General features: G+C 44.8%; 1 protein-coding gene across 4 annotated transcripts in view; it reads right to left on the bottom strand.

The window, feature by feature from the left end:
- map1sa (microtubule-associated protein 1Sa) overlaps positions 1–19802 on the bottom strand; it is a 29819-nt gene extending 10017 nt beyond the window's left edge. For 2 of the 4 annotated variants that reach the window (XM_052037693.1, XM_052037695.1), the window contains exons 1-4: positions 19624–19802; positions 17460–17561; positions 6057–6139; positions 1335–1475 (exon numbers count right to left, since the gene is read on the bottom strand). In XM_052037693.1, the coding sequence (XP_051893653.1) occupies positions 1335–1475; positions 6057–6139; positions 17460–17561; positions 19624–19765 (468 nt within the window). In that variant the 5' untranslated portion in view covers positions 19766–19802. The remainder of the gene's footprint in view (positions 1–1334; positions 1476–6056; positions 6140–17459; positions 17562–19623) is intronic. The other 2 variants (XM_052037696.1, XM_052037694.1) reach the window with 2 other exon arrangements.
- Positions 19803–20784: the final 982 nt, after the last annotated feature.

Below are 20784 nucleotides of genomic sequence, written 5' to 3'. Positions count from 1 at the left end.
CCCAGTCTAGCACCATTGGGACTAGAAAATTCTCAACCTTGTTTCCAAATACCTCCATTGCATCACCCCTCTCCATCTCTACAGCCCAGGGCTCCTCCTACTCTGACCTCACCTTCTGACTAGGCACTATACGAGAAAGATGTACTTGCAGTGGAGGGGTTGCAAAATCGATTCATGAGCACCCTAATCCTAGTGTCAGGATTAGAGTATTTTATCCAAGAGAAATGATTGGATAAGCTGGTGGTCTTCCTTGGACCAGAGGAAGTTGAGGGGAGATGTAATAGTAGTTTATGAGGGACCTTGGTAGAGAATAAAGGGTCTATTCCCCTAGCAAAGGGGTCACAAACAGGGGGTGTAGATTTAAAGTAATCAATGGGAGGTACAGGGGAGATAAATTAAACATTTTGTACCCATTGGGTGGTTAGGGTGTCTAACTGAATTTAATAAACTCCAACTGAAGTGTCTAGACAAGCACTTGAATCACCTCGGCAGGGAAGGCTATGGGCCAAGTGCTGAAGATGGGATCATTACAGGTGTGTGCTCACTGGTTGGCATCGACATGGGCCAAATGGCCCTGTTCCTTGCTCTATGATTCTATGACTAATACTTTGCCTGAAAGGGTGGTGGGAGCAGAAATCCTCATCACATTTAAACAGTACTTGAATATCTACTTGAAGAACTTATGACTGAGGACACAATGTTGGAAGGTGAGATTAGATCAAGAAATCCCTTTTTAACCAGCACAAGGATGATGGGCAGATAGCCTCCTCCTGTGTTGAAGATTTTCCATGATCTTATGAAATTCCATTCCCACCACCCTTCCAGGCAGCACATCCCACATCAGCTGTGTGTAAATATATCCATGCTGCAGACTCCAAATAACCCTAAGCCCTCTCAAATCCGTGCTCTCCTCCCAGTTTCCCTGAACATCTCATTTCCCTGAACATCTCATTTCCCTCTCATAATAAACCCGATTCTGATCTCCAGCACTTGTTACTGTTTGAGCCCAAAGTCTGAAATTCTCTTCCAAATACCTTTCCTTCATTTCCTGTTCCTTAAAGACTATCTTATTAATCAATGTTTTGGTCACCTGTCCAATGTTTCCTTATTCAACATTTAATACAATTATATAACACTGAAGTGCCTTGGACAATACAACACTAAGACACAAAATAAATGCTGTTTTCCCTTTGAGTTGAATGACACTTAAACCTTAACTTTTTGTACCATCTCAAACTCCCAGGGCAGGTACAGCACAGTTAGATATCGACTGAAGCTCCCAGTACACAAGGTTAACAGATAAATGGGCAAGATGGAGTATTGCCAGAAACAACCTCCTTATCTGTGAAGATCTGGATGAAATCATGGAATGTGAAGGCTCCTTTTTGCAAGAGTAGATCACCGGATTCTTCTAAACATGGCCCAGCCAACACCAGCAACTTATGTCGGGAGGCAGCCGATATCAGAGTTCGCACCTAGAATGGAAACAGAAATCAGACTCCTCCTCCTGGAAATGGAATCCACTACCAGATCACCAGGGATGACAGTTCCAGGGTCAAATCAGGAGTTGGAATCACAATATCCCTTTAAGAACACTAATGTAATAATCAATGAAAGCTGGACAGACTTCCACAATATGAAGATGCCTCAGAGGCTTAACTGCAAAATTTAAGTTTCTTTCTGTTTTAAGTGAAGTGTTGCAATATAGAAAACGTTGCAGCCAATGTGCACAGGGCAAAATTTCTCTCAGTAACAAACTGAGCAGGTTATCCAATTTATTGGTGCTGATTAATGGCAAATATTGGCCAGCACACAAAAATGGGTTGGGGCAGAAACTCTTGCGCTCTTATTTCAAGCATGCCTGGGACCACTTAGCCCAAAGTAGGCAGATAGGGTTGGAATTTAACATCTTATTCAAAAGGGAGACCCTAATTTGGAACTGCTCTACAGATGCATCTGCTTTATAGTGAAAGATGTTACGGCTTTAGATGTTCTTATAGTGTAACATTGGTAATAGACTGCAGCCATGGTGATCCTTGTGTTGTTGGAGCTACCCTGCTGAGTTCCTCCAGCTTCGGTGTTTTCCAGTCCTCCAGCATCACAGAGAATTGTCATGCCTGGACTCTGCCTTGCAGATGTTGGAAGGACAGTGCAGTTTGGAAGAGAGTTCACTCAGAGACTCAGCCTCTGACCCGTTCTTACAGGCAGTTAGATTGGATCTCAACAGGAGTGGGACCATGAAGGTGGTTTTCCACCGCTACTGAGGGTTTAAATGAGCTTGACAGAGAGAAGGGAACAAACAGAAGGGAGAAAAGCTAAATTGGAAGAAGATAGGGCTTCAGGTGAAGAGGTATTTAGGATGGCAGAGAAAGCAATACTATAGGGCCATGACAGGTGTAATAATAACAACCAGAATGCATCAGGAAGGGGCAGAAGAGTTCACCATCAAATAGTCAGAATAGGAAAAATGATAAGATAAAATTAAAAAGGTGAGGTAACTCTGTTACTAAAGGAAGAGATCACTGCAATGGTGAGGAATGAAATTGGTTCAGCAGGTTAACAGTACATAAGCCTCCTACTATACCAGTGGGTACAAATCAAGAAATAACAGGGATGTGTAAAAGAGATACTGCAATAATATTAGGAGGGGCATAGAGTGAACAGCCACTTTTTTCCCCAGGGCAGCAATGGCAAATACCGGAGGACATCAGTTTAAGGTGAGAGGAAGAAAGTTCAGGGGAGAGATCACAGATAGGTTCCCCCCCCCCCAGAGTGTGATTACAATAGGGGCATTTAAAAGACTCTTAGATAGGCACATGGATGCAAGAAAAAGGGAGGATTATGGGCTGTGTGGGAGGGAAGGGTTAGATTGATCATGGAGTAGGTTTAAATAGGTCATGGGCCAAAGGGCCTGTACTGTGCTGTTCTACAATCACAGGTAAATTTAATCATATAGATTGGATAAATCAAATTGTCAAGGAGTTCATGTACCATATTCAGGACAGAGAAATACATTGGTTCTTCCAGTCAGGGAAGAGGCTATTTTAGATCTGACATAATGAGGCAAGATTAATTTATGACCTCATAGCAAAAAAAAAATCCCAGAGCAAAGTGATCATAGCATGGTACAATTTCAAATTTAGTTTAGGGTAAGAACCCTGGGTCTGAAACTAGTGCCCCAAACTTAAAGGCATTTACAATGGTATGAGGACAGGTTTGGCTAAACTGGGCAGAAAGAATAGATTAAAGGTTAAAATGATAGATTACCAACAGCAGACAATTAAAGAAATATTTTACAAATCTCAGCAAATGGATATTCCAGTAAGAGGGAAGAGAGAATGTGGCACCATTCACAGCTAAGGAAGTCAAGGATGGCATCAAAATAAAAGATTTGCAAAGATTGGTGGTAAACTAGGTGATTGAGAAATTAAGCAGCAGCAAAGGATGATTAAAAAATATAGAATAAACTAGCAATATACAAGAGCAGATAATAGGAGCTACAACAATAAGGAGGAAGAGAGCAACTAGTGTAAATGTTGTCCTCCGAATAGGGCTGGGAAATTAATAGGATATTGTGAAATGGCAGAGATGATAAAATTACTTTGCATTGGTCTTCAGTTAGAGACCAGAAGCAGCCCAATAATGATAGTTAATCAAAGGGCTATAATGAGGGAAGAAAAACTCAAAACAATTACAAGAAAGGGACCAAGCAAACTAATGGAGGCAAAGAATGGCAGGTCCTCGGACTGAGTAACCTACATTTAAAGTAAATATGTTAGTTGCCTGTAAATGTGAGGTTAGTAAATGGGAGGTTATCCACTTTGGAAGGAAGAATGAGAAAGCAAATTATTTAAATGGAGTGATACTATAAACTGTTGCAGGACAAAGGGATACAAGAACATGAAAGCAAAAGAAATGGGAGCAGTGGGCTGTCCAGTCCTTCAAGCTGTTCTGCTATTCAACAAGATTATGGCTGATCTTCTATCTGCCAATCACTATACTCCTCAATTCCCAGAATCTCCAAAATCAAGCAATCTGTTTTGAATGAACACGATGAAGGAGTCTCCACAACCCTTGAGTAGAATATCCTTGGAGTTTTCTACTCTGACAAAATTTCGAGTCCTAAATAGCCTAATCCTTTTTCTGAAACTCTGCCCCTTGTCCTAGACTCTTTAGCAAAGGGAAGCATTGTCCTTGCATTCACCTTGTCACATTCCAGTAGAATTAAGTTTCAATGCAATCAACATTCTTCTAAACTGTAAATACCACCCCAATTTAATTCAAATGCACAGGAATGCAAGAAGCTGCATGGAGTGGTGGACTCTGCCAAACACATCACAGGCAAATCCCTCCCTACCATTGGCAGTACCTACAGGAGGCACTGCCTTGAGGCGGCAACATCCAAAGATCTCCACCTTGCCATCTTCTCGCAGCTACCATCGAACAGGAGGTACAGAAGCCTGAAATTCCACACCACCAGGTTCAACAACGGCTACTTCCCTTCAACCATTTGGTTTTGAACCGACCAGCAAAACACTCATCACTACAGTTTAGCAACACTATAATCACTTTGATAACTTGGACCTAAAATAGACTGTTCTAATTGTGTTTTCTTGTAAAGGTTGTCTGTAAATTATGTTTTACTTATGAATGCTGCTTATATGATGCTATGTGCCTGTGATGCTCCTGCAAGTATATTTTTCATTACATCTGTGCGGACATGTACTTGCGCAGATAACAATACACTCAATAAACAGTTTACTCATTCATACTGCAAACCCATCCCCAAACCCAGTTGAGTGCATTCACTGCACTCCATCTATCGCAAGTGCATCCTTTCTTGGGCAAGGAGATCAAAACCGTACACAGTATTCCAGTGTGCAGTCTCACCAAGGCCTGTATAATTGAAATAAAACTTCCTTACTCCATTCTTCAAATCCTCTTAAAGCAGCTCAACATACCAGTTGCCCTAATTGCTTGCTGTCCTTCAGTGACTAGGGTACAAGTACACATGGGTTCCTTTGAACATCAACACTACCCAATCTCTTACTATTTCTAATGTGTATCAAGGTCGATGATCTCACATTTTCCACTGTTCCATCTGCCATATACTTACCCACTCACCCAGCTTTTTTCTTTATAATCTCCTTGAAGCACATTTACACCCGTCTTCGTACTCAAATCCAACTGAGCTTGGTCACGTAATAGGATCTGTAAGCTTTAGAGAATGAAATGCAAGGGGCTGGCATACAGGTACACAGCAAGTAATTAGGAAGTTGGCCTTTATTGCAAAGAGTAAGGAAAAAAAAGAAAAAGCTTTGTTTCAGCCTTATGGCAAGAATGCATCCTGAGTACCAGACAGTTTGGTCCCCATATTTGCAGGCACTGCAAAGAAAGGTTCACAAGATTTCTGGGATGAAGGGGTTGATGTGCAAAGAGAAGGTGAGCACTCAGTGGAGTTCAGAAGAATGACAGCAATCTTAATGAAACAAAATTGAGGTAGATTGATATAGAGGAGGTTGGGGCTGAGGTTCAGAACAAGGGGTTCCCCCACCCACCCCATTTCACACGAGACGAGGAGGAATTCCTTTTCAGAATTTTCTACTCCAGTGTATGGAGTCAGACTCATTGAATATATTCAAGGCAGAGATCATACAAACTGCATGGGAGGCAAAGGATATGGGGAGAGATTGGTAAGGTGGAGTTGTGGCCAAGTTTGATTCAGCCATGATCTTAATTGGAAGGCAGAACTGGTTCAAGAGACTGAATAGTTAACTCCTGTTCTTGTACACAGGCCTCCAACACTGCCAGATATCACTTGCCTGGGAATTGAATTAAAATCAATGTACCTGCTTTGCCTCCAGTCACTCCCATCAGAAAACAGACACTGTTGATAGAACAGGTCTTAAAACTTCATGCTTGCTACAGCCAGTTTTAAACTCTCATGATAAATGTTCATTCAGCTAAAGTGTGGAGGACCAATAACACCAGGAGAGTGGACATCTTGGGAGGATGCAAGGGAGAGGATTTGAGATCAGAGGAGTTGAGTAGTTCACCTCAGTGCACAGCGCCTCGTTGGTGGGGTTTATCAGCACCAGAGCTTCCAGCACCTCATCGCAGTGATGGAGAATTTTCTGACCTAAGATACAAAAGAAAAGGAAAACTAAATAAAGGAGTACCTTCAGATCCAACTGTTCCTTTCCCAGAATGGTCGATACTTGACCAAACTATACCAGGTGAGGCAAACGTTAACCTCCAAGGTGCCAGTTCAAGGCAAACCCAGTACCAGCCCCCACTTTACACAGCGGAACATTAAGCACGATGAAAGGTTCATTTGTACCAGACCCACATCAAACATCATGCGATCAGGCCCAGCTAGATCCAGAGCAACAAAGCCTATGGGAGAATCTTTCACAAAAAGCATTAGACTACAGGAGACAGGTTCAATTAAATGAGCTTCAAGAAGGGCTCCAACTGCTTTTATTGAATAGAATCTTTCTGCTTCCTCACTAATAGCCTTGCACCCTCCCCATCAAAAGAACGCCCTCAATTGATTTGTTTTTAATAGCATTCAGGCAGTAGGAGGGGACCAAGGTTAGATTTTATTAACAATGATCTTTTAACCAGTTGAGACTTGTGGATTATCACAGATAGCAAGGTTAAAAGTTCAATGCATCAATTGCCTGTTTGATCTACAAGTTGTTAAACAAAGGAAATGAAATAGACCTCAGTCCTTCCGACTTCTTGTACCATTTGGTGAGATTGAGAGTCATCACCATCTAATCATACTTTACCCACACTTGGTTCCACAGAACACTTCCTCCACACAACTAGTCTTTTTAATCCAGCATACAGTGCTTCTGGGGAGAGAGCGTGCCAGTGTGAAGTGCTTCCTGACCCCTGAATGGCCTGACTCATTTTATGTCCCATTGTTTTGAACTGCCCCACAGGGAACCATTTCTATCGGCAGAGTTGACATACTAGATCAAGCACCACACAGATTTAGAGTGGACTCATTGCCAGTGTGGTTTTGCATTCAGTCCCTGAATTATGTTACCTTCCCAATACAAAACCACTCAATTTAGGAAGATATTCAAGACTGCCGCTTTTAGATAAGTTATTGGGGAACTTGGAAATATTCCAGGTGAGGGAAACCTAAAATAAAACAAGGATCAGGTAGCATCACTGGAAGCAAAAAGTAACTTTTCAGGTCATTTACCTGATTAACACCAATGAAAGGTAATTTGACATGAAACAGTATGTTTCTCTCCACAGATGCTGCCTGACCTGCTAAACAATCCCACCACTATTAGTAGGTCCAACTGTAAAGCACCACTAAGTACAGGTCTGTCATTGTGCAACCAATGTATAGAGTATTGGTGGGGACATGCCTGTTGCTGTGTAATGCTGGTCATTGGGCAGAGCAGACTTGAGCATTATCTCAGGCATTCAAACACAATCAAATTAATCATTGTAATTCAAACATCCACCCACTTTGGTTTCTAGACAAGAGTTTGATTGTTAGCAGCCAAAAGGCCTCTTATACCCCCAACCCCCATACGTAGCTGGAAGGTTCCGGCATCTGCTGGCACACATACAAGCTGAACGCAGAACCTTTCTGCGCAAGGAATAGATTACAGTCAACAACAAGGACGTCTCCTTCTCCCTCCACCAACTGACATCAATTCCTCATCACTCCCTGACCTTGTCAGCTCCATACCCAGCCCAAATAAATGACACCAGTGAAAAATGTCATGTGTTTTCCCATGTCAATCATCTGGGAGGAAGGAGGAGCTTGAAGAACTTAATATTTAAGACCTATTTGGCCATATGCCTGGAAGAAGTCAGAGTTGAGAGAAGTGTGAATCCCAGTTCAAAACAATTCTTTACAGTCAAAGGTGCATCTTCAGCTGTATCCAATGGGCTTGCATCATCCCTAATCCAATTCCACATTTCAATGTGTCAAAACAAAACCAGAGACAATGCATCTGGGAGAGTTTGATGGGCCAGAATGCTCCTGAAACCTGGATGCAAATTTCTCTCTCATTATGTCCTTAAAGAGACCAGATTGAAAAAACCAGTGCACCTCTTCCCTCACTCACATTGTAGGGCAGACTTGTGACCAACAGTACACTGAGTGCAGAACTGAAAGCAAGAATAAGAATTGAACAATGTGCTGTACTGACCTCATGAGAATCAATAGAGATACAGCACAGAAACAGGTCCTAAAGGCCCATCTCATCCATGCTGACCAGGACATCTATCTGTGCTGATCCCATATCCATCTACGCCTTTCCTACCAAAGTACCTGTCCAAACATATTGTAAACACTGTATTTGTTTCTACCTCCACTCCCTCCTCTGGCAGCTTGTTCCAGATATTCACCATCCTCAGTAGGAAAAAAAATCCAATCTATTCAGCCCATCTGATCCACACCAGAGTTTCTGCAGCACACAACACTCTCCTCCCATTGCCTGCTTCCATTCTGTTCTGTCTCAGGTTTATCCAGCTTCTAAATTTATCTCTGCCATTCCCCTCAACTACATCCTGTGGGAGCAAGTTCCACATTGTCCCAACTCTGGGGAAACTCTTCTCCCAAAATCCCATATGGATTTACTGGGAACTGATGACTGAAGGTTTAGATCACACCCTGTAAGCAAGAATCTTATCTTTATTTACAGGCCAGAGAGCAGCAGGTTGTAATGAGCCCCAGGAAAATGAAAAGATCACAGACCAACAGGAATCCCATCCCTGCACTTCAATCCCAGTTTATTGGTGCATTCCTATGGAGTGGGGGCAAGGGAGGGGGTGGCTTTATTCTACAATGGCCTAGGCACCTCCCATCCCAATAGGGATGCCCATCTGTACAGAAGGAAGACCCGACACAGATTGGGTGACCTCTTCATTGAGCACCTTTGCTCCGTCCACTGCAAAAGCAAGGGTCTCCCGGTGGCCAGCCACTTCAATTCCACATCCCACTTCCATACCGACATGTCTATCCACAGCCGCCTCTACTGCCCTGTTGAGGCCAGACGCAGGTTGGAGGAGCAACACCTCATATTCTGCCTTGATAGTCTCCAATCTGACAGCATCAACTTCTGGTAAACCCTCCCTTCTTCCTTCCCCCCCCCCCAACCATTCTTCCCTCATTCCTGTGGCCCCCTTACCCCTTCCCCACCCTGCCCTCATGACCTATCCATCTATTCCACACCTTCCCTTTATTCCATGGTCTACCGCCCTCTCCTACCAGATTCCTCCTCATTCAGCCCTTTGCCTCTTCTACCTATTATCTCTCAGCTTCTTACATCACTCACACCCCCCTCCCCCACCTTCCCCCTCTCACCTGGACTCCCCATCACCTGCCAGCCTGTGCTCCTCCCCGACCTTATTCCAGCTTCTGCCCTCTTCCTTTCCAGTCCTGATGAAGGGTCTCAACCCGAAACATTGATTGTTTATTTCCCTCCATAATGCTGCCTGACCCTCTGAGTTTCTCCAGCATTTTGTGTCTATTGTACGGAAGGACAGGTGCTTTATAGTCTATCACTATTATTGAGCAGCTTCCTGCAGCAGAATCAAAGGATTTGCATTTCAATAGATCCTTTAGGTTCAATGATTTTCCAGAGCAATTCACAGGAATATATTCCAAGGATTGGAATGAGCAAATGTCAGTCAGAATACATACAGCTAATCCCACAGAAATACATTGTGATAATCGCAAGACAATTTGTGATGTTGAATGAGGGGCAACTATCGGCCAACACCCCGAGAACTCCCCAGCACTTCAAAATAGTGCCAGCGCATCTTTTACAACCACCCAGAAGCAGATGTGAGCTTGGTTTAATACCTCAGACTAAAAATGGAACATCAGCAGCACTCCCTATGCACAGCATTGTGTGGCACTCCCTCTGCACTGGCAGCATTGGGTTAGTGACAGATATTTAAGATTTAAACCCACCAGCGTTCAACTCAAAACTGAGCACTTCTGTACGTCACAGAAGTTAGAAAATGCCTTGACGATGGATTGCAGAGTCAAGGTTAGAAGGTAACAGCTGAACATCTAGCATTAATGAGTGGAAAGATTCTAAACATGGAAGTGCACATGAAACAATATGCATTATCATTACCTCTATTTGTAAAAGCATCCAGTACACTTCACAGGCACAAAGACAACAATTTGACACCAGGCCATTTGATGTTGGGGAGGTGCCACAAAGCTTGGTTATTGTGGTTTTAAACAGCATCTTAAAAGGGAGAGGTTGAGAGATGGAAAAGTTGAGGGAATGACAGCTTGGGAACCAGGCAGTTGAAGGTATGATTATCAGTGTTGGATCAACAGAAATTCAGGACCTAATGGTCAAGAATCACAGTGTACTAATCTAAGAAGAAAGACAAATTGTAATAGTAAGCTGATTCCTAACAAACAAGGGACACCTTTCTCAAACTGCTGGTAACTTGTGAAGGAATGTGCAGGAAAGAGTGGCTACTTAGAGGGAGGGACAAAAGCCAAAGCTTCACAGGCCAAAGTAGAGAGAGAGGGGCTCAGTAACAGAGTGCCACTGGGGTGTCACCATAGTTAACCCTCCCACCACCTGGGAGATTCAAGTAGTGCAGCAGGTTTAAGCATTCGGAACACTAGTTGCCTCTGTATCCACCACCCAACCCCACACACATTCAACCAAGCTGGAGGTTCCTCAGCAAGTTTATAAATTCCAGAACCGATTCCAACTAAAGGATAGTGGAACTAACCTGATCTCAGAAGAATGGAAGCTCACTGCTAACAACTTCCTTCCTGGAGAGGCTTCCATCTATGACCTTGCATCTGGTTGCCATAGATACCACAGGGGCCAAACATTCGTAGAGGTCCACTAGGGTTTCAAAGGAGAAGGCCAAAGGGATACAGGCAAGGATGAATGAGAGGCCTTTGATCCATTGTCAAACTGAAGGCATCATTAAAGTCCCTAGAAAACTATACTGTGCTGGTTACCAGCTTACATGGTGGGAAGCACCATCAGTGCATTGATGAGACTGAACATACTCAATTCATACAACATTCCTCATCTCTTCCCAAAGGCCCAAACAGCAATACTGCTGAGATGCTGATCCATGGGAACTGGCCACTGTTCACACATGTCAGCCAGCTGTTTGTGTATGTCTGCCAGCTGTTCAACTGATGAGGACACCCACCCACTGCCCCCCCCCCCCCCCGTGATTTCAAGTTTGCACAGAAGATGCAAAAGGAATCCCACTGAAGATCTCAATGCCTAGCTGCCCAGAAGCAAGCTCGTGGTTTGGCCAGACAGCCATGGGTTCCTCCACCTTACCTCCAGAATAGGAACAGCCAACACAGCACAAAAACAGTGGGTACTCCCAAGCTACAGCTTGGAGACAGCTGGCAAAGATTCTTCTCCACAATAAGGTCACAGCCAAGGTTCACTGGCAAGAGGGTTCAAAAAAATAAATAGATAGCTGATGCTGGAAATCTGAAATAAAAACAGAAAATGCTGGAAACACTCAGCACTCCAGGCAGCATCTGTGGAGAGAGGAACAGTTAATGTTTCATCTGAAGTGGCAGTGGGCTTTCAAAGTGCCTTGAATGCAAATTGAAATGGACCGGACCAGGGGAGAAAAAATAGAATCAAAGTACGAATTCAAGGGGGCAGGAAAGGGATTTAAGTAAACAAAAACATCTGGGTTTATGCAGGACCTTTAAGATAGTTAAGTGCTTTAAGGTACTTCGCAGCAGAGTTTCAACAGTTAACCACGGACAGACAACACACTTAACGTGACCAAGTCTGTTCAAAGATTTTGATTTTTGGAAGCATTTGAAAAAGGAACATGGGAGAGTAGAGGCAGGGGAATTCTAGACCTTTGTACTGCTAGTAGTGCTTTTCTGAAGAGAAAAAAGCAAGAGACCAGAATTGGAGCACAGGATAACAGATTTGATGGGTGGGGAGAAGGGCTGAAAAATGTGGATGAGATTTTTAAATAACCATATCATCCATTTTAAGGATGTTAAATGAGGGATTAATATTGGCCAGAATGCCAAGATCGACATCTGCTTTCTTTCCAAATGGTGGCAATGGGACTCAGCTGCCGAGTGCTCACTGATCAAACATCCACTAAGAATCCTACACTAGTTTCATTTTACTCTCCACATCCCAAATCAACTGCCTCCCATCCGCTGGATTCACCTACACACTAGAGGCAACTTAGTGCCTCATCCACACTCCTTTGGGATGTGGGAGGAAACTGAAGCACCCAGAGAAAAACCATACATCACAGGGAGGGCATGAAAACTCCACACAGACAGCACCGGAAGTTAGAATGGAACCCAAAAATCGCTGAGCTACGAGGCAGCAGTTCTATTCACTGAGTGATTGTGCAGTAAGATCAGTTACTTCTGCTTCAGAGCAGATGGATTCTCCACTTCAATGTCTTAGCTCAAAGGGAGCAGTCTACTGGTAATGCAGAGTAGCATGATCTTGGGCTTAAGAGGGACTTGAAGCTAGCATCCTTGACTATGGGGCGAGTGCTCCTCAGACAGTCTGTTAATTCTAAAGTCAAGGTCAATGTAGGTCAGTAAATGGGACTAGAGGCGAGCGAGGATACAGCCAGGGTTTTAAATGACCTTCTTTACAGAGGGTAGAATGGGAGTCATTGGAATAGTTAAGTCCAGATGTGACAAGGCACAGAAGAAGTTAAACAGCAAATTAGAAAGAACCACTGGCTCTCCCAAGATAGCTGGGTACAATCACCCTGGTCATCGACCGGGGAAAGAAAGTGCAGAGCACAGACTCACAGTCAGACTGTAGACAAAGCAGGAAGCTATTAGACAGCACATTGGTAATCAATGTTATGGATACAGGAGTCAAAACTAAAGGAGTTACCTCTCAATGCAATTTAACCTCTCAAGCAGATCTGTACAAAGTCACACTGGAGAATGGAAGGGAACAAATCAGGGAATCCATGGGACTGGACAGGAAGATGGAGTGGTGGGAATTTGGCTGTGATCTCATCAAATGGTGGAGCAGACCCGGAGCCTGGAATGCCAGACACCTGCTCTTATTTCTTATGACAGTTAAGACGTTAGACTGCAGCTGGAACTGACAATGCAGTGAGCAAAATGTCAGAGTCAATGCCTTTCCACATTAAAATAAAACAGCAAAATGACAGATCCTTTACTTTCCCCCAGCTCATCCCAGTAACAGAATCCAACCTGAAAATTAGCCTACGTAGATAGGATACACCCATGAAAGTAAACCCTGACATGAATGGGTTTGGTGCTGATAAGGCCACAGTGAGAGGGTTTACAGGCTGGGTTCCAGAACAAAAACTTTACCACAAACTTTCCTGCTGAGTACGTCCAGCATTCCCCATTGGATTTCTCGGCTCTGCAGTATTTTGCCTGCACATTGAAACCTTTTGGCTCATTCTTTCACTGACTGCACTGAAAGGTTTGCTTAAACCCACATGCACTTGGTGAACAGTACATTCTGTGTGACTCTCAGCCTAAATTAACAGATTAGATTCAATGTTCTCTCCCCCTCCACCCCCAGGGCCTCTGCTATAAATGATTTGTAGAGAAGTTCTGGAAGGCAGCACCACGTGAAATTTTATCACTTGGGACAGGCACACACACACACACAAGGTCTATTCACTTCAGATACATAACCAGCCCTTGATATATTATCCTCTGCCTTGGCCAGACTTCAAAGCAAAATTTGCAAGGCATCAATGTGGAGAGATGAGAATGTTTTAAAGCAAAGAAATTGCATTTTTATTTTCTGGCACCTTTTGTGACCCAGAATACACTAAAGCACTCCAATCAATGCTGCTTTTCTGAAGTGTAGTGACTGTTGAAACCTGCAGTTAGATCCCTCAAGAGCAATGACAAGGTCCAATATTATAGCAACGTTGATGAGGAGTAAATATTGCCCAGGAAATTTTAGGGGTTGCAGGCAGGGCTGCAAGGGGAGGAGAACTCCAGTCTTCTTCCACAGAGCAACAGCACCTTGGCACAAATAATTGTAGTCACTGGTTTTACCACCCAACACCTCTTACAAGTTGTTAATAAACTGCAATGATGAGGACATTAAGGGAAATCACAGCATCTATTACTCTTCCCCACCTGGTGGTGGGGAACCTTGAATGGCTGCAGTCGCTCTGGTGAAGGTGCTCTTGCAGCATTGTCCTGGGATGAAACGAATGGGAATGGGAAGCTGGTGGATAGGGTGCCTGTTAAGTGCATTGCTCAGTCCAGAATGGCGTTGAGCTTCAAGTGTTGTCAAAGCTGGACTCATCCAAGCAAGTGGAGATATTCCATCACATCCCCGCCCTTTACCTTGTAAATGCTGGGAAGATGTTGGGTTATCATGAGTGATGCAACCTACCACAGGACACCCAGCCCATGACCTGGCCATGCAGCCACAGATTTTAATTGGCTGCTATAGTCGAGTTTTTGGTTGGTGATCTGCAGGAAGCTGATGGTGGGTCAGTGGTGGGACAATCTTGTTGGAGACAGTTAATAAAAGGCATTTGTGAAGCATGAATGTTACTTGACATTTAACAATGCTCACCTAAATGCTGTCCAAACTTTGGTGTGTATGGGCAAGGACAACTTTATCTGAGGAGATACAAATAAAGCTAACAATGGAAAACAAACTTGAACATATTCAATTCTGACATTCTGATGGATATATCAATGAAAAAACTGAAGGTGGTTTGACTTGAGGTTGAGATGATATCTTCATTGTCACCAGGTAGAACCAGCCCGTGAGTTTTCTCCCTCGCATCTTGGTTCTTTTCCTTATTACCTCAAATCCAGATCCTCCACTACTGACCCTCCAGTCATTAGAAAGGGTCGGCTGCAGTCTAAGTCTAGTGGGTGTTACTTGCAAGGACAGCGTTAATTACTTGCTCCTGAGCACCCCTTGCAAGGAATGGCTTGCTCATCCTTTGCAGGACAAAAGAGCCATGGTGTCACTCGCTGGCTAGGCTGGGCAAGGCCAGCAGGTTTCTTTTCCCAAATCACCAGCAAGCCAGCTGGGTTTCTAATGACATTGCAACAGTTTCATGACTACTATTACTGAGACTATTTTATTTTAATTCAAATTAAATTCTCCCATTGACGTGGTGGGACTCGACCCAAATCAATAGCGCTGGTCCCTGGATTGATTGTCCAGTAACACAATCACAATGATGCCATGCCTATCTTGAGCTCCTGTATCAGGTTCACTATCAAAGGCAGTTTGTCCTCATCTTCCTCTTACTCTCACCTTGCACAAGCAGCAATGGTGTCCTGACCTTAGAATTTGCAGTCAACGGAACAGATGACCCTCCTGCAACCCACAGCTCACCCACCAGAGATTTCAATGACCCTTGCCCTAGAGAAGTGAATCAGTGCAGGGCCAGCCCACAGAATGTCAGGTCAAAGCAGTGAAAATGTTCAATGCAGCAGCTGTGCTTTTTGCCTGCAGTACAATGACACTTGTACAGTTAATGACTCTTGCCAAAATGAATAGATTATTGGAAAAATGCCAATATTTATTTCACTTTAAGGTAGGTTGATAGCTGAATAAAGTTGTCCTCCAAAAGGAGGCCCAAGCGTGGGACTGAATAGTCAACTCCAATGTTAGATTGCTATATTTGGCACAACCTTTACTGTTTGCAAGGCTTTTTCTGGTGTAAGTGCAGACTTGACATAGAAGCTTGATCACCCAAGGACATTTCAAACTACACACTGCTCAGTGCTTCTGTTAACCATACTAACAGGGTGGAGAAGCAGCCACAAAAGACATTAAGACAATAATTCATGCAGGCAAGATTCCCAACATTCCTTCCTGAGCCACAGTCTGAACAACTGCCTCCAACAGTCAGAAGTCTGGCATCACCGATCCCCTCCTGCAGTCCATCAATAGAAAATTGAAGCATCTATGAAACTTTGTGTCTATGGCCTTTAATGACTCTTATGTCCCAAAGAACTTTACAGCCAATAAAGTATTAGAAGTTGTGTTGTAATGTAGGAAAAGCAGTCAATTTGTGAACAAACTTCCATCAACAGCAATAACCAGATCATGAGTTTTAGTGAAGTTGGTACAACATTGAAAACTCCAGACCTTCAGAAATTGCCAGTGGACTTGAACAGGCAGAGCCTTTGTTTAATATCTTATCTGAAGTATAACACCTCAGGCAGTGCAGTCCTCAGGACCTCACTGAGGTGGTGGCCGCCTGGATTTATCAGGAGTGGGACTCGAACCCACCTTCTCCTAGCTCAAAGCAAAAGTGCAACCAGTTGAGCCACAAGCACACAAGGATAAATAATCACCACAGACATCACATGGTATTCCTCACATCCACTGTCCATGGATGCACAAAACATTCCCAAGGGAAAACGAGGGAACCAACAAAATAAACAGAAGCAGAAAACTATACACATCAAACCGGTCAACGAATACCCCAGACCATGGGGCGGCTGCATTGTCGGGGTTTTCAATGCAACATTGACTCAAGTCCCCACCCGCTTGTGTAAAAAAAATACTACGGCACCATTTTGAAGAGCAGCTACATCCGCCCCCCCCCCCCCCCCCCCCCGGCCAATATTTATCCCCAAATCATCTGTTGTCATTTAATCACTCCTGTCACAGGCTTTGGATCTCTTCGCACTTTCTTCTCCTCCCGTCCATGTCACAGGGATGATATCATTCAACCCACTGTAGCTGCGTTGGCTACAAAATGGAGTCTAGGTTAATCTCATTTCCTAGCTCTTGGTCCATAGACTTGCAGTTTACGAGTCTGAGTGCTCAAGTACTACTCAAACATCTAATTGCTCCAGTTCTGATGAAAGGTTACTGACTGGCAGCATTTATTCTCTCTACAGAGGCCACCTGGCCCAATTATCACCAAAGTTTAGTTATTGCTCTTTGTGGGATCTTTCTGTGCAAAAATCAGCTGCTGCACTTTCTACATTACAAAAATGCATATACTACAATGCACTCAAAACAGCATGTTTCCACCAAATCATTCTTTGATCACAACGTTCCCAGTGCTAGCTGCCATGCTTCTTTGCAGCAGGACAATGCCTGCATTTGAGTACTGCTTTTTCTTCTGGAACATTACAAGGATATGTCTGGTGGCCCAGAAACATGCTTTGACTTCAGAGATTCCTCAACAACATGAAAACACTGGCCCATTCCTAACCAGTGCTCCAAACCTTTACAACCCTGCAACAAAAGCAGACAAGCTTCGAATTTCACACTGCAATAGTCAAAGTGCCTACTGAACCACAGTCAGTCCAGAGGATTGCAACATTCCCTTTCAGAAAAAAATATACCTATGGTTTTCAGTGCTTGAAATTCACAGACAACCTCACGAGTTCTGCCTCAAAGACCCACGGGCAGAACTGGATAAGATTTGCACAAGTCTCATGACTTGTAACAAATAAAATTAATCTGCAGCCTTACCCTTTGCTTCACCTGGAAATGTAGCCGAGTGTCTGGACACAAAGAGCTTCAACTGTGCATCCAGGTTGTAGGCAGCAGCATCAATGTCCCAGGAGAGGATTCCTAGAGAAGAAAGACAGGCAATGAGACAGTGCACAGCAAGAGGGATCTGTGTCCCCCAGTGCACTAGTCTAACAGTTAGTAGGCAGTTACATCAAAAGGTAACCAAAGGCTCGTGGGATATTGATTTTTAAACGGAGGACCTGAAATGTAGAGGTAGTTACCTTCAAGATGTAGACAGCCTAGGCAAGATCCAATGAGAACAACCTGTCCCCAATTTTAACCACAGTACCAGACTGGTCAGTCTGCACTGTGTCCAGTCCAAGGTGCAGATGCAGTGCTCAGAGCCAAACTTTTCCTCCAGAGCAGGTCTGACCAAGGTTTGTACTGAACTGTAACTACCTACCCGCCGCGCCCCCCCCCCCCGCAAAATTATTTGTACCCCCCAGTCCAAGTTAAGGCCAGTGTTCCATAAGCTTTTTCCTACCCATGTACTAGCGTTTAGTGATTTGTACATAGACCCTTGAATCACTCACATTATGCTGCAGTATCAGAGAATGTTCAATTGCCTTTCGCTCAGCCAGAGGATGTCCATATACTTCCTCACACAGAGCCCACTTAGTCTGCAAATTACCTTTGCGTAATTATTGCTCCCAACCACACCATTACTGTCTCGCAAGAGTTGTAATTACTGTTTATTAACCCACGCAGGTAATCAGATTACTCACTGCAAAGCTTCATGCGTGCCTGAAGTGTTCTAATCTGTACAGTACGAGCAAGCAGAGACTACCTGTGTTATATGGGGGCACACCAAAACTACCCAATATACTGTAGATACCAAGCAAGTGGCAATTAAAAAAAACACTATCTGATGTTAAGATACAATACGAACATACATGGGAAGGGGAGGGCAGACGACAACAACTTGCATTGTTACAAGACATTTAATGTTGCAAAACGCATCAAGTACCAACTACAATAGTAACAGGATTCCAGATACTGTCCATAATAAAACAGACATTGTACCTGCCTCGCTCTACTCTTAAAAGTAGTAACACATTTTATTCCCAAATCCATCCAGAACATGAAACTGACACTGTATCCACGAAGTGAAGTGAAACTAGCACTGTGCATTACACCACTCTCCATCCGAAGGGTGACAATGACACACTGAAAATACACCGGCTACAATCTGGCGTCACTAATCCTGGGTTCTACAGAGAACTACTACACATCTCGCATTATTCGGACTGCGATCGCGATTTCTCCTCCCGACATTCCAGGCTTGTTTTGTATCCCTGGAAAGGGAATATCCTACAAACCCGACGCAAGGAGGCGTTCCTGCGGGAATACACCACGCGATTCAAACTGCTCAAGAAAAGCGGGAGACAGCTCGGGTTACAAATGCCCCAAGAATACGTTGATTAAAAAAAGTTTCCTCCAATCATTCCTGCACTGTGGATGGGAAGGTGGCGAGGAAAGAGTGTAACCCTGACCCTTGTAAACTGTACACACCGACAGTACATTTCTCAAATCGGCTTCAAGTGAAAAGACGCGTGGAAATGGGAGGCCGAACAGAGGAGGGGGCCTCGGGCACCACTTCTAACCAGCAGGACAGGGTAATCAACGCTGCAACCCTTGAGTTGCAACAGAACGGGGTTGGGAAACAAAGGAAGATTTCCCTCGCATCCGAAAAGGCGAAATTTAACACGTCGGAGGCAGAAAACAAAGACTTCCTCACACTGACGCAAACTGTGACCAACCCGGCCCGAGCCGTCCCTTTCAGGGAAAGGACACCGACAGACTCCAAATGCCCCTCCTGAGGCCATTTGCTACAATTGCGATGCTCCCGGAGCGGCTGTCAGGGACAGAAGTGCCCGGAGACCTGAGGGAGGTCGCAATGCCCGGGGAGCGGGTTGTTGGTCATTGCAAAGTTGTAGCTGCCCATGCACTGCCTCGGCGCCCGGCGGAGGGCATTCATCCCCGGTACTGGGCCGGGAGAGGGCTGCACGGATTGCGGTGCCTCAGCTGCAAGGGGCCACCTCCTGCACCCCGCCGCCGAACCGTTCCCTCCTCCCCCGGGGAACCCGCCTGTTCTGTTCCCACCGCCGCACTGAAGCCGCACCTCGTTGGACCTGTGCAATCACGTCGGGCAGCAGCTCCGGCCTGCCGGCCTCCCCGACCACCACCAGAGCAGAGGCTTTGCGGCGGACGCCGCCGGCAACGGGCTCCATGGCGGAGCCGCTTCCTCGCTGCGGGGCCGCCATTGCCGCCGCTCCTTCTCACGCTCCAACTCCCGCCCCTGCGGCCCTGACGTCACGCCTCATTATAATATGCGGAATGACCGCACCGCCAGCCAATGAGCGGCGAGCCGGAAGCCGCGCTGCGTTTGTATTCAAACAGCGACTGGCGCGCTTTCCCCCTGGTTCTGATAATTGGCTTCAAGTCTGATTCAGATTCACGTTAGTTTATTGTCAGATGCAGCAGGGTGCTTCAGTGCAGGGTGCTTCAGTGCAGGGTGCAATGCTCGCGTGTGCACAGAGTAAACATGGTAATAATAAATGCAGCAGTCAATACGATGCATTCACAAAAGCAACCGAATGTTTCAAGGTACAAGTGGTGGGAACTGAGCGAGTGCAAAAAGAAAATGCTGAAGTGACAATAACGGAAGAGGTAGAATTAAGGGTTCGAGAACGTGGCAGCACCACTGGGAAGGGGGTGTGAAAGAGGTGACTGGTCTGAAGTGGATGCGGGGTGAGGGATGGAAGCCAGTCGATCTTCCTTAACTGGCAAGATGCACGTTAGAGGAACAAACAATCTGCTGGAGGACCTCAGCGGGTTGGGCAGTATCTGTGTGTGTGTGGGGGGGGGGGGGGGGGGCGGTGGGGGGAAGAACTCTCAGACCCCCGCATCAGGACTCTTCCCCACCCCCGCCCCACAGATGCTGCTCGACCCGCTGAATTACTCCAGCAGATTGTTTGTTGTTCTAGGTTCCAGCATCTGCACTCTCTTGAGTCTGCACAGAGGAAGTTGTGCGTTTCTATTATTTAGTTATCCAGGTTATTGGATGTTGGCCCTCGCAGTCACGCGCCACGTCTCCTAAATGAATGAAGTCATCCAAAAGTGCAGTCGGAGTTTGCAGAAGGAATGAATGAGAAACGGTCAAAATTCGCGGTCATTTCTCTGTGAAACTGACACCAACATCTGCTTGGTTCTGACGAAGGGTCTTTGACCTGAGACGTTAAATCATTTTATGTTTAAAAAGATTTCTTTCCATCGAAGCTGA

Source organism: Pristis pectinata, chromosome 24, assembly GCF_009764475.1.
Source record: "Pristis pectinata isolate sPriPec2 chromosome 24, sPriPec2.1.pri, whole genome shotgun sequence".
NCBI lineage: Eukaryota > Metazoa > Chordata > Chondrichthyes > Rhinopristiformes > Pristidae > Pristis > Pristis pectinata.
This window is presented reverse-complemented; position numbering and strand designations above follow the sequence as displayed.